The sequence below is a fragment of the Ruditapes philippinarum genome, unplaced genomic scaffold, assembly GCF_026571515.1.
Source record: "Ruditapes philippinarum isolate M1 unplaced genomic scaffold, ASM2657151v2 ctg3797_1_1_1_1, whole genome shotgun sequence".
Lineage (NCBI taxonomy): Eukaryota > Metazoa > Mollusca > Bivalvia > Venerida > Veneridae > Ruditapes > Ruditapes philippinarum.
In genome coordinates this window covers 108398-122230 of record NW_026854947.1, presented here as the reverse complement: position 1 = coordinate 122230, position 13833 = coordinate 108398, and the positions used below count along the sequence as shown (strand labels likewise).

Below are 13833 nucleotides of genomic sequence, written 5' to 3'. Positions count from 1 at the left end.
TGGATTTAATGATGTGTGGATGTATCCAGAATCAGTTAAGCTAAATATATTAATACCAGTCCTACATAGTCGTTTAAAAGATATTTATATCACAAATTGGCATTCTAGTGTACATATTTGTTCTTCTTTGTATTTGTATATAAACATATATTCAAACCCGATTTTAGCAGGTCTAAATACCTGGATATTGTTGACTCTATGAAATTAAGAAATATATTAGCTAAACTTAGATTATCATCTCACAATTTATTAATAGAAACACGTAGACACAATAATATTGATAGAAATGACCGGAAATGTACTATTTGCAACAATAATGACATCGAAGATGAATATCACTTTGTATTGATTTGTACTTTGTATGATTCTCTTAGGAAACAGTATATATCCAACTATTTTACAAGAAACCCTAGCATGTTTAAATTTTTAGAATTGCTGAATTCAGAAATGAAGTCAGTGTTAACAAAATTAGCTATATATTGTAATAAAGCTTTTAAATTGAGATTTGATCCATTGAATGCCGGATAGTGCTATATAAGACCACCTTGTTGTATTGTTTAAAGTTATATAAGGATTGTAAATATTACATGTGTTGTATTAATTACACTCTCACTAGTTTATTTCATTTATTGATATGCGTTTACCATTTTTCATATTCATGCATGTATATATTTGTTGTGTATGAAGATGAGCTGTATATGCTTAATTCAAAATAAAATATATGTTCTGTTCTGTTCACTATAGGCGTGTCATTGAAAAATTACTCATTTTAACAGTTTACTGTTCTTATTTTATATATGTGATAAATAGAATATTATATTCGTGTAGATTCAATACTGAATTTAATGAACTCGTTGAATGAAACAATATGATGCTCGCCAGAGGCTCGCATAATATGATTTAAATATTCAACTCGTTCAATAAATTTAGTATTAAACTACACTCATTCAATATCCTCTATTTTGTTCTTGAGCCTTTACATTATTGTGATGCACAGACACATTGTTTAACTCGTATTTTGTTCATGAGCTTATACATTATTGTGATTCACAGACACATTGTTTAACTCGTATTTAGTTCATGTGTTTATACATTATTGTGATGCACAGACACGCTGTTCAACTCGTATTTTGTTCATGAGCTTATACATTATTGTGATGCACAGACAAATTGTTTAACTCTTATTTTGTTCATGAGTTTATACATTATTGTGATTCACAGATACAAAATTGTTCAACTCTTATTTTGTTCATGAGCTTATACATTATTGTGATTCACAGACACATTGTTCAACTCTTATTTAGTTCATGAGCTTATACATTATTGTGATGCACAGACACATTGTTCAACTCGTATTTTGTTCAAGAGCTTATACATTATTGTGATTCACAGATACATTGTTCAACTCTGATTTTGTTCATGAGCTTATACATTTTTGTGATGCACAGACACATTGTTCAACTCTTATTTTGTTCATTAGCTTATACATTATTGGGATGAACAGACAAATTGTTTAACTTGTATTTTGTTCATGAGCTTTTACATTATTGTGATTCACAGACACATTGTTCAACTCTTATTTTGTGCATGAGCTTATACATAAATGTGATGCACAGATACATTGTTCAACTCGAGCTTATATAATATTGCGATGCACAGACACATTGTTCAACTCGTATTTTGTTCATGAGCTTATACATTATTGTGATGCACAGATAAATTGTTTAACTCGTGTATTTTGTTCATGCGCTTATACATTATTGTGATGCGCAGATGAATTGTTCAACTCGTATTTTGTTCATGGGCTTATACATTATTGTGATGCACAGATAAAGACACTTAAAAGACACATTTCTACAGTCTAATGTTTAATTTAATGTTTGATAATTTAAGTAATGTTCACGTGTATTAAGAACCCAAAATTATTTGGGTAAAATTCCATTCTTTTTTTTATCTTAAATAAAAGTTACAGCGAAGAAACATCATATTTTGTCCGGTAATATGTAGGATCCCGGTATAGAATATTTTAAAATTTGGCTTCAGTACGCTTTCGTAAATTTGTTCATGCAACAAGTTTAAAAAAAAATCCAGGGTCATTCCACCGGTTCTCGTTTCTGTTGACACAATTATGGAAAATGCGTGCAGATATTCTTATTGATCAACGAAAGCCGGGTAACAGTCAATATTATAAACAAAAGTCACGTGACCGATACAAACCAGCTGAAACTGGAGTGAGACAGAAATTTGCTTATACTAGGTAAGAATTAGACTTTTTATCTGTGAATCATTTGAAAGATTCGGTAGTCATTTCCATGCGAGTAACTAAGTACATTTTGTTGTTACTTCGGCGGTATGTCAGTCGACTTATCTATGCAAGTGTTTAAAGTGTATTTGACCTAGTTTTCACCTCCAACTTGAATCAACAATTTATTTTTGGATTTAACCTCATCAGGCTCATGTTTATTTTGGAAATTATAGGTGTAGCTAATTTATTGTTGCGGTAACTGAAAATGAAAGGATTTATGATATAAAGAATTCTTATGCTGACTGTATGGCAAGAGGCATACAGTAAATAGATCTAATAATTTGCGCGTCCATTATCAGGGAGGTATTGGTCGGGGAATCAGCTGATTTCATGCTATTGTGCAAGGTGATCTTTTATTTCCGTTGAAACAGTTCAAATAGCGCTTAATTGATTTGCAAACTTTATTATGCATGCATGCTTTTGTGTGCTTATGCATGCATTGATCAATTATGGTGCGTAGTTATAAATTTAGCATATCTAAGTATACACACCTCCTGTGCACACATCTGTATTTACAATGGCAGTAAGTAGAGTTGAACCATTTTCAGGACACTGACCTGGTTCTTTTTCTGTCAAGTATATTGATATAAGAATTATATTTCTTGTTAAGATTGTTTCCGGTAAATGAATTAAGGCTGTGATAGTTTTATTGACAGAATAGAACACTCAAATTTTTCAGTGATGGGCAATTATGGCCATTTCTATCATACTGTACTGTATAATCACGTAGTTTATAACATACTTGATTTACAAACAACCTTGACACTAACTCATAGATCTTTTGCAATATCTTTATCATTGGGTAAATTTCCAGTTCTGTCCCATCTAAAAGCAAATTTCAGTTTAAAGAAATAAAACCAAATTTATGGAAAAAAACTGGTACTTAGAACTATGAAACCCTGAATGAGTTTACTACATGTCAGTGAAACTGACCATGTGAAAACAATATTAAAGTAAGCAACGGTCAGGGTTATATCATGTGTCCGTCTGATTCTCTCCAACCAGTACACATGATGAATTTTGAAATCCAGAATAAAATAACCATGCCTGGTTTTCTGATTGTTTATCACAAATAACTTTTAAAAGTAAGAACAGGACTACAGATAACATTTTGTATATATTGGGTGATTACAGTAATACCCCTTCAATGTTTTGTGATCTATTGGATTTTTCTATTTTCTTAGAGTTATTTCTGTATTTTTTATCCTACCCTCTCTAACCAATTTGAGTTTTAAAGCACGACTCCATGTATTTTGCCCAAGACTGTTGTAGGTTTTGTATGGAAAGAAAAAAGCTACTTACTACTATGCTATATGCTATTGGCCTCGGAGATTTCCAAGCTGCCTGATATAATTTAAAGGTTAAAACAGTCTGAAACAGTATGAACTATGATCTGCCTGATGAACGGCGTCAAGTATAACTTACATCTTTACGCACCAGTTCCAATGTAGTTTGCATAAATAAGAATTTATTTACTTTTTCTTACCCATAGTTATTATTTCTATTGCGTTTTTTGACATTTTAATTGGGTAATTACGCAAATACGCATGTTATCTGCAGCCCTGTAAGAACATTTTAAACTAGTCCATGTTGTACAACTACAATTCAAAAACTATAATTTCAAAAATGAAAAATGGCCTACTGACACATATAACTAAATGCAGTGCCACATGTGACATTATGGTCACTGACATTATATTAAACTAGATGATATTAATTGTCAGGTACTGTATATTGATGTCAGAATGATACCAAACTAAAGTAACTATAAACATTGTTCAGAATATTATTCATTGACCTATATGTTACTAATGCATGCAGAATAAGGAATACATGTATGTATTTTTCATTTGAAATATCTAGGGTATCTTTGGAGTAAACCCAGTTTAACTGTTTAGAAGGATGACCATGCACACTTACACTATAACCATGCATCTTTTAATTGTTCATCATGGGGAAAGCATTGCAATGATTTAAAAACATCTTCTACATGTATAACTTAAATTGTCAGATATTCAGTTGTCAACATGAACATTATAATTTGAAGTTTCTAATGAAAATTATTCATAATTTTTGAAATTCTAAATCTGATGACCCATTCTTACAGAATTATATAGTTATACCACTTAAAGAAATTCTTTTTGTACTTAAAATATAAAAGTATAAATTAGAATTTAGAGATATATAGCTTTGATATTAACTACATGTATGAAATGAAATAAAGAGAAAATAAAACCTAACAAGTAACTCTCATCATGCCTATCTTTCAAGACCAGGCCTGGCTTTCACTAACATTCTCAAAGTCAAAATCTCAGCTCAAATTTGAGAATGTTAGCGAAAGCCAGGCCACAGAACATGAGATAAGAATTTTCACTGATTGAATACTATTGAAGAGAACTAGCTTGGGATTGCGATTGGACCCCCTAGGTTTAAGAACAAGGTCACTGTTACTAAAATTAGAAAAATTCCATTTTTTTTTTTTTACAAAGACAGAGGATAAATGATAATTATACTCTTTTAACCAGGCAGTTAATTGTAATAATTATGTGACACATAATTATTACAATTAACTGCCTGGTTAAAAGAGTATAATTATCATTGTGTACACAGATAAAGTATCGTAAAATATAGGTTTCCATAGTTAAAATTTTGCTTTTTACCCCTTATTTTTCCAAAGGGTGGGGTATGAATCACCTTAAGTGGTACATGTGGTTTTAGTTAAACATGTATTTTATAGTTAGAAACCGGCACAAAATATATATGTACACTGACCAATGAAAATGCTGAGTTTTGAGACAGATTTAAAAAATTATTCTGAAGCCTAGGCATTCTTATCGATGTTGATGACATAGAAAAAGAACAGTCAACTTGGACATTATCCCCAATCTGGTAATTGTAACACACTGCCAGGTCATTGGTTGATATATCAAAGTAGGTTGTCCTCTGATTAAGCATAACTAAACATTTTTGACATATTGGTCAGTGTATTAGTTTTTGGACAATGAACTACGACATTATCCAAAATATGCCAGGTGAATGTGCGGTAAGCATATTTCACAATAATTGTTTGGTATAAAACGATAGACGATATGTCAAGTATCTTTTAGAAGACAATGTAGGAGTAAAACATTATACTTCTTTTTATATGTGTTATGCTTCAAATAATGGCTTTATGTAATTTTTTTTTTTTAATCAAATCAATAAAAAGTCTAGCCTATGTCATTGAAGGTCATTTATGATATATTGTGTTACTTGAGCTAGTGCCCTGGTTATAACCTGGCAGTCAGAGATTAGAAAACTTAAATATTTGCATTGAAAAATGACAGGAAAGATTGATCATTTGTAAATGACTGTCTTTGGTTGTAAGGGTCAAGGACAGTGTGTCATATATTTGATATACATGTACATGTAATAGAAATACGGGTTCAAAGTTTGGGAAAATTATAAATAAAGTACAGTCATGCCAATGTCATATATTGGATATTTAAGTTTTAAATAAAATTGATTTAAAAAGTAAATTTCTATGTAGTTAAATAGCACTCTACAGGTATATGAATTATATTTTACATTGTGTATTTTTAAACTCCTCTCATAATTTATGTTGTTTGGAATTATATTTTGAAAACTTTCTTATTCAATTCACTTATTTTGATTATTTAAAATGTTGATCTGTGTTTTTCAGGTTCGGGTTTAAACTACACTATAACTAGAGATGGAAAGGGGAGCAGAGGCTGTATGTTTGCACAATGAATGTGAATGTGAATTACAACAGAATACAAGTGACCCTCACAAGTTGCCACGGCCACCAGATTATGAGGAACACAAGCCTCCACGTGACACTGATGGGGAGGATTCAGATTTCTCGCTAGATGATGATACAGATGATGATATTATGAATGTCAGGAAGATGGTGTCAGACAGCCCATCAAGGTTACTCTTAAATGGTCGACCAATAGTGCCACACTTTGGTCCTCTTATTCATGATGACATTACAGCAGCAGGAAGTTCAAGTGTAAGTCTCCCACCACAATCTGTCCCAATGTCTGCTCAACAGGACTTAGTGTGGCTTGGGAGCTCATTGGGAACAATGCACAAAGTGCCTATTAGAGGTAAACAAAGTATTGGATCTCGAATTGAGGAACTTAGTAGGGCACCAAGTGCCCTGTCCAAAAAGGTGCCAAGTTGTAACTACAGCTCATTGACAGTGTCTTCATGTGGAACAGACATGTACTCTTTCTGTAAGATCTGTCAGATGCAAGGAGATGAACGTGATCCTCTTATTACCCCATGTCGATGTTCTGGTACACTGCGATATATACATGTCTCATGTTTAAAGGTAAGAAGCTTATTCAACAATCAACTTCAAAAGATCTAAAGGTTTTCAAAGCTTTTTCTTATTTTAATGAACGAGAATAATAGTTTCTTCTTTTAACATTACACATTCAAAATCATCAATAGTGCCTTAAACTGTTGATGGACCAAAATCAAGCCTGGTTAGTACAAAAGCAAGAGGTCAATAAAATTTTGTTGATTTCAATCTTGTTATTTTCTATGTAGAATCACAAGGTATTCTGAAATCATTTTCAGTTTAGTCTTTGGTCTTAACTTAAGTCTTTATTCAGCCTTATATTTGCATGCAATTTTTTATACCTAGTTTATACCTTGAAAATATCATCCTGTTACTATGTGATAGTATTTTACCAGAAAATTTCTCTGGAAGTATTAGAGAAATTCCAAACTTAAAAATTATAAATAGATAACACTTAGTAGTTACAGGGAGTGTACTGCAAGAGAACCTAAATTCCATCTTAAATAAATTCAAATTATCTCCCTTTATGTACTATATCGGTGATAAAAACAGCTATATAATGAACCTATTGTAACTAACCACTAGGCTTCCAAATAAACTGATTGACTGATAGATTGACTGGTAGCTCTTCAAAACAAACCATAAAAATTAATATGACAGTGAAACTCTTAAATGAAAAATCTCTTTAATATTTATCAGTTTCAGGTTAATGATAATATTGCATTACCAATAGGAATTTTTTTGACTTTGTCAGACAGCCAGTAGTGTGATTTCAATATAATGTTTACTTAACCTTTTGAATTGGTAAATGCAAACTGTGGTCATTGGCCTTTCTTTTATTCATTTGAAAAATACAGGTAATATATTATAAATAGCTGTGTAAATAGGAAACATGCTATGCTAAACTCTACATGACTTTGAGTTTGACCAGTGATTATAAAAAAAAAAATTGAGTCAGATTTTATAAATGATTTGTTAGAATAAAGTATATAAGTAAACCAACAATGATTATGTAGAGTATTTTATTAAGAGATGATAAATACATGTATTTTAGTTGAATATTTTATTATCAGCAAGAGGTGTGTATGACTCTTGTTCTAATCAAGGTGCCATTTAGTCCTAGTTTTGTCACAATACTATGGTAATAATGAAGAGAATATACATGTACATGTTTATTTAAGATAAGCTGTATGCAGATAGGTTCATATATATTTTATTCTAGAACAAAATTTGGACCATTTCCAGCTTCTGTAGAAAGTATTTTTCTCCTGAATATAATTTAAAGAACAAATTGCCCTATCCTTCAAATGAATAAAGTTCTGTTGTATGTAAACATTGTAAAGTGATGACAAAAGAAATGTGAAGATTGTTATATTCAAAATAATAAAAATAATAATAATGATAATAATAAACATATACCTGCACAAATGTAGGATTGGTTTGAAGAATAGAAGATCAACAATGTTTTACCAAGTATCTGGTGTTTTTTTAGGCCTCAAATTTTATGAAACTATACTGTATATGTCTTCTCAGGATATTAATAATAAACTGTTTACACTAATTTTTGTATGTGTTGTAGAAATGGATACGAATCTCACAGAGGCGAGGTAAGAAACAACCACCAAGATGTGAACTCTGTCATTTCCAATATATGAGGCACAAACAATTCAAGGTAAAATATTTGTTTCTTGTTGAGGAACATGTGTCTTCTCCTGATCAATTAGAAAAAGTATACTTAAAAATATATTTATACCTTCCCATTGCCTGAAGTACAGCATTTTCTGTATAGATATATACCTTCCCATGGCCTGCAGGTATAATTCATGTGCATTTGTAATTAATCATGCTGAATATGCGTAGATCAGGGGATGCTATGCTTCATGGTGTGTTTCACTACAAAGTTATCAAATAAGTTAATTGAAAATTATGTACCTCAAACAGAATATATGCATTAAAATATGAGCTTGTAATATCCTTTCAAAATTCATTCTTTACAAATTATGAAGATAAAATGACACACCGTATACACTTAAAACAGTTATTTACTAAGCATTTGTGCACATCATTAATTAAATATTGGTCTGAGGGAATTTGTACTCTGCATATTTTACTTACAAACCCTCATTTGCTAGTTTAAGATAAATTTATCTAATGAAACCAAATTGATGTTTTTTTTCATATAAAGTACAGTATCAAATGACATTGAAAAAGCTGCATTTCTTTCAATGTATTCTGGAGGTGGTAGTCTAGGGATTTTCCTCATTTTTTGTCTGTTTTGTTCCATGTATGCATGAAAAGTGCATGAGTCATTTTATATTATAACAGACTGAAAGCAGATCTATCACAGACATATTTTGTCTGTTTGTTTTTGTGCACAAGTTTGAATATATGGGAAAGTAAAACACCACCACAAAGCACAGGAATGCGCTAAGCCAAGGAACATATTGTGTGTTCCCCTTGACATTCCTCTTGTATAGCTGTGAATTCGAAAACTGTCCATGGACTCGCGTTAATGTAAAGATGCCTGTGCAGTAGTATGTAGAAAGTTGATGGTTCTACTGAATTTTTAACTCGTCAGTCATGCCTTTTGAAATGCACAGAGGGGCACCTGAGTGTTTACACTAAACCTGCAAAGTCTTCATATGACTATGACAGTCTTGTCCCTCCTCCCCCGCCCCCTTACCTACCTCATCCCAACTTCATCCTGCTGAAATAATTCTTTTATCACATTGATTTGATTATATTACATTAACATAGATATTTTCTTTTCTTTTTCTTATTTGATCTTAATTTAGGGCTCTAGCTAGGGGCTAATCAGAATAAATTGAACAGGAACATTGCATTGCAGAGGAGAGGTGTAGTAAGGAGATTAAAAAATCATGGAGCAGTGATGCAAATGTAACGTGAAAGGCCATTTGTAGAAATTCACTAAGTAACAATGTTATTATTGTGTAATAAAGTTTACTTCCACAGGATAACACTGTCATACTTCAAAATATGAGGTTTATTTTTTTTTATGTTTTTCAAAAATATATCCACGGGTGCCCTAAATTCGTCCCTGTCCTAGAGTCAACACCATTTCTGTTTATGTCACAAGTCTTGTCAAATGTTCATTACAAAAGAAAACAATTGGATATTTTTAAACATCAAAGTAAATTTAATGTATCTGTCAAATTTCTTTAACATAAAAAGCTTGAATTATTAAATGATGGAGTTTATCAAACTAACACTGTGAAATTGCTTAGGGTAGCGAATCATGGTCACCCGTGGATGAACAAAGCCAAAGAGAAAGGTCTACATTAATATATAATGTCCGAAGACAAAGCATTATACAAAATACATTTGTATTTTGTTTAATATATAATATGGAAAAAAGAAAGCAACAGTCATAAATTATAACATGTTGATCAGAGTTAAGGAATAAAAGAAGGAATAAAGAATGGCACAGAAAGGTCATCTTTGGAATAAAGTGTCATATAGGAACATGATCTTGTCTAAAGATTTGAGCACAGTAACTAAAACATTCATTAAACTTGAAAGGCAATGGTACTACAAAAAATATACATGAAAAAATACATAGTCAAAAAATAAGTAACACAAAATTTGTTTATTTTATACATTAAATTAAGGTGATCCTATTTGTTTTGATGTCAATTGATGATACAGGAATCTGACATCTGTTGTCATTTCATAATATAGACTTCTACTTCCATTATACTCATCCCAGAAATGTATAACACTCTTAACCTCAGACTTTCTTTATGACATTCTTCTAAGACTTGTGTAATAGAAGTTTTTATATATAATGACAACTCATGAAAGATCTGTAAATATCTTTAAAATATTCCCTTTGATTGATCCTAATTTTGTAATTCTGTAAGTTATCCTCATTGCAACTTTACTAATATTAATTTTTTACTTTTTCAGTTTAGCCAATGGAGATGGCCGAGAGTTCGTAGACGAGACAAATTTCTCCATATTATTTTTCTTCTGAATCTTCTCATCATGGTTGGCTGCGCCATAGCAACTGTCATGTGCTTTCTATCTGATCGTGACAATGCTGCAAAGTTTCCAAAGAACAAGGTAAAGCTTACGTCGGAAGAAATCATCACGCTCACTTGTGGGGTCATGTTTTTCGTCGCCTTCTTCATTGCCATGACTGTTGAAATCAAGGCCCGGCACACATTGTACAAACTCTTCTTACGCTTCATAATGCACAATACTGAATGGACTGTGGAGTCGTATGACCCAAATAAAGATCCCCTGTTTAAAAAGGCCCCACTGACTGTCAGTCAGGTGTAATTTGAAAATACAAAAGTGAATGTTAATGGAAATTAAATTTGAAAATCTAGAAAATTAATTTAACAGCACAGTGTTTTACTTGTGATTATGATGCAAAAATTGGTTTGACAAAAAATCAAATTGGTGGCTTTGTAGATAAATGGGTAAACATTATTGATTTTCTTTTCAAATAATTTCCATATTTTTATTGTTTCAGATTTATTGTTTTAAACATACGTAAATGTTGTTTGCATTGAAAATCAAGTTTAATTCAAGGAAATTTGAATGTGCACTAAAAATGGCAGTTGAATTACAAATCTAGATATGTTTTGAAAATTCAACAATGTTTCTATTATAGAACTTGATATTTTACTTGGCATGGAACTATTTATTATGCGCAGTGCGCATGTATGATATATTTTTGCCAAATTTCATCATAAACTTTAAAAAGGTGCCAGCATGATATGCGGCACATACAACTGGTTTTATTATTGTATATACTTACTTTGTGACATGTATTTTTATGGCATTGTTGCAAAGTGAATCATGAATAGCTGAAATTTGGCTCTTTGTATTTTTGATATTTTTATCAACATTATTTTGAAAGCGATGTTTATGTAAACAACTAACTTAATGTCAGAAGTAAACAAAGTAAAAAACAAAACAAAAACAAATAAATCCTGGTTAGCAGGAATCAATGCATAATAGCAATTAATGAGAGCTATATAGATTTATAGTGTTGATATGGACAAGTCACATTTGATACATGTTGTTACCATAGAACAAAAGTTTGCAATATTGGCATATTGATGTATTGAGCTATCAAATTTGTGTGCCAAGCAAGCTATACATATATGCTATATTTGTACACAAATCTGGGGTGATAATCCCTACAGGTTGTGTCATACATATCTCTAAAAAAATGTTAAGACTTTTGGCAGATTCAATTTCGGATTAGAAAATGACTGTTTTCTGTATATTTCATTAATGTACTGAACCTACTTGTGTAATGAATTTGCCCAGTCATGAATTTGGAACAGTCCATTCCAATAATAAGGGATTTAAATTACAAAATACAAAAATTGAGGATTGGACTTCATCAGTTAAAAACTAATCACTTTTGTTGTCAGTAACTTAAGGATAAATGTTACTAGGGTACTTGTGTGTTGAGAAAGTTTCAGTAGAATGTGAATAACGATGTTATTAAACAAAATGTATATGTACTATTACTTGTAATTGAGTGGAGATATAATTCTGTTATGTATGGTTACTCTTGTGTAGAGATTTTTAACACTAAGCTAAAATGATCAAAGTTAGGTAATTATTACCCCCCCCCCCTCTTTTGCCCTTTTGTTTTATACTTTCATATATTCCACATAATTATCTTATATTTTGTTGTTATATTTGTTTTATTTATTTATTTACTAAACTTTTATGTTTGTGAAAAATAAAACAAACAAAGTGATGTGTATGGTTAACAACCAGTACATAGTGATTCATAATGTGATTTTTTTCTGTATAGGACTTAATAAGTACAGTTTGTTTTCTACGTTTATGTTTTTTTGTTTTGTAGATTATTTTATTTCATGCTTTCCAGTGTTTTATTGTAATATATCAGATGATTATATTCTGATAAACCACTAGTGAAATTTATAAAATATAATTTTCACTGTAGCCGGACTATATCCGAATGCGGATGAAAAGAAAATCATAACTAAATCATTAGTAAATGGAATAACAGGCAGAAATAAATGCCGTCATACGTAAATTGTGATTTTTTAGGAAAAGAAAGTCGATGTCACCATACATCATGTTAAAAATGTAACAAAATTAGAGAAATTTAACAGAACTATATTTCAAAATTGATGATGTGACGTCATGATGTGATGACGTCACAAAGGAGAATGCGCGATGTTACGCGGCAAAATCAGTGAAAAATACTTAAAATCACTTAAAAAGCATGAAATAAAAAGAAAATTTATTTGTTTTACGTATAAGATTGAAATATATTTCATTCGTGAACACCAGCTATTATATTTTCACTCGTGGCTACGCCACTCGTGAAAATATTGCATCTGGTGTTCACTCAGTGAAATTATATTTCAATCTAACATGCAAAACAAACAAATATCCTCTATGTATTAAATAAAAATAGTAGGATTATTTGGAGTTGTAAATGCATGTACATGTATAGTACATACCAACGATTTGAAAACATTACACTTAATACTGTCAATGATCAAGTATAGTGTAATTCACCACAAAACTATTAGTCAGAATGAATTCAAAATTTCTATTAAATTTCAGGCTCATGATGATTTTCATATAGTTTAAGTCTTCTTTTTCCTTGTAACCATATATTTTGCATTTGATTATCTGAGCTAAATTAATCCTATTGTGAACAAGTTATATGGCAGGCAAAGTGCTAGGTTTCTGTGTATTTCTAAATTTTGGCATAAAATTATGCCTCCGTATTTTATTCATTTACGTGTAGTTTCAAATCTTTTTGAATATGATATTTAACACAAAGACTGATTTGTTTTTAGGAATCTACATGTGCTAACAACACAAATTTGTTATTTTATGTACCATAATAATAATATAATTGTCAGATATGGCCTAGAACAGGGTTTTAGCATGATGAATATAGGTCTGGTTATTCATATACAAGTAAACCCTGATAGAAAAATATATACACATGATAGATTTATTATTCTTTGACCTGTTGCAGGTTATTTCTTGGCATAGTACTCACCCAATGCTCTGCTATGTTTTTGCATTTTTACGATTTTACAACACTTTTACAATTTTTTGAATTTTTATGAAAATTGACATGAATCTTGAGGAATGCTTCTTTTTAATGTACAATAAATTGATTGACAATAACTTAATATAATTCACAATAAATTTTGATAACACAGTATTACTATGGCACAGT

At 30.9% G+C, this 13833-nt stretch overlaps 1 protein-coding gene across 2 annotated transcripts; it reads left to right on the top strand.

The window, feature by feature from the left end:
* Positions 1–2112: 2112 nt before the first annotated feature.
* Positions 2113–12479, top strand: LOC132741558 (E3 ubiquitin-protein ligase MARCHF8-like). Of its 2 annotated transcripts, none has more exons than XM_060729760.1 (4): positions 2113–2257; positions 5988–6641; positions 8194–8286; positions 10542–12479. In XM_060729760.1, the coding sequence occupies exons 2-4, from the start codon at positions 6018–6020 to the stop codon at positions 10914–10916; spliced, it is 1092 nt and encodes a 363-aa protein (XP_060585743.1). In that variant the 5' UTR covers positions 2113–2257; positions 5988–6017; the 3' UTR covers positions 10917–12479. The 2 variants fall into 2 exon arrangements, with proteins under 2 accessions (XP_060585743.1, XP_060585744.1); XM_060729761.1 differs by lacking the exon at positions 2113–2257 and adding an exon at positions 2264–2650.
* The last annotated feature ends 1354 nt before the right edge of the window (positions 12480–13833 follow it).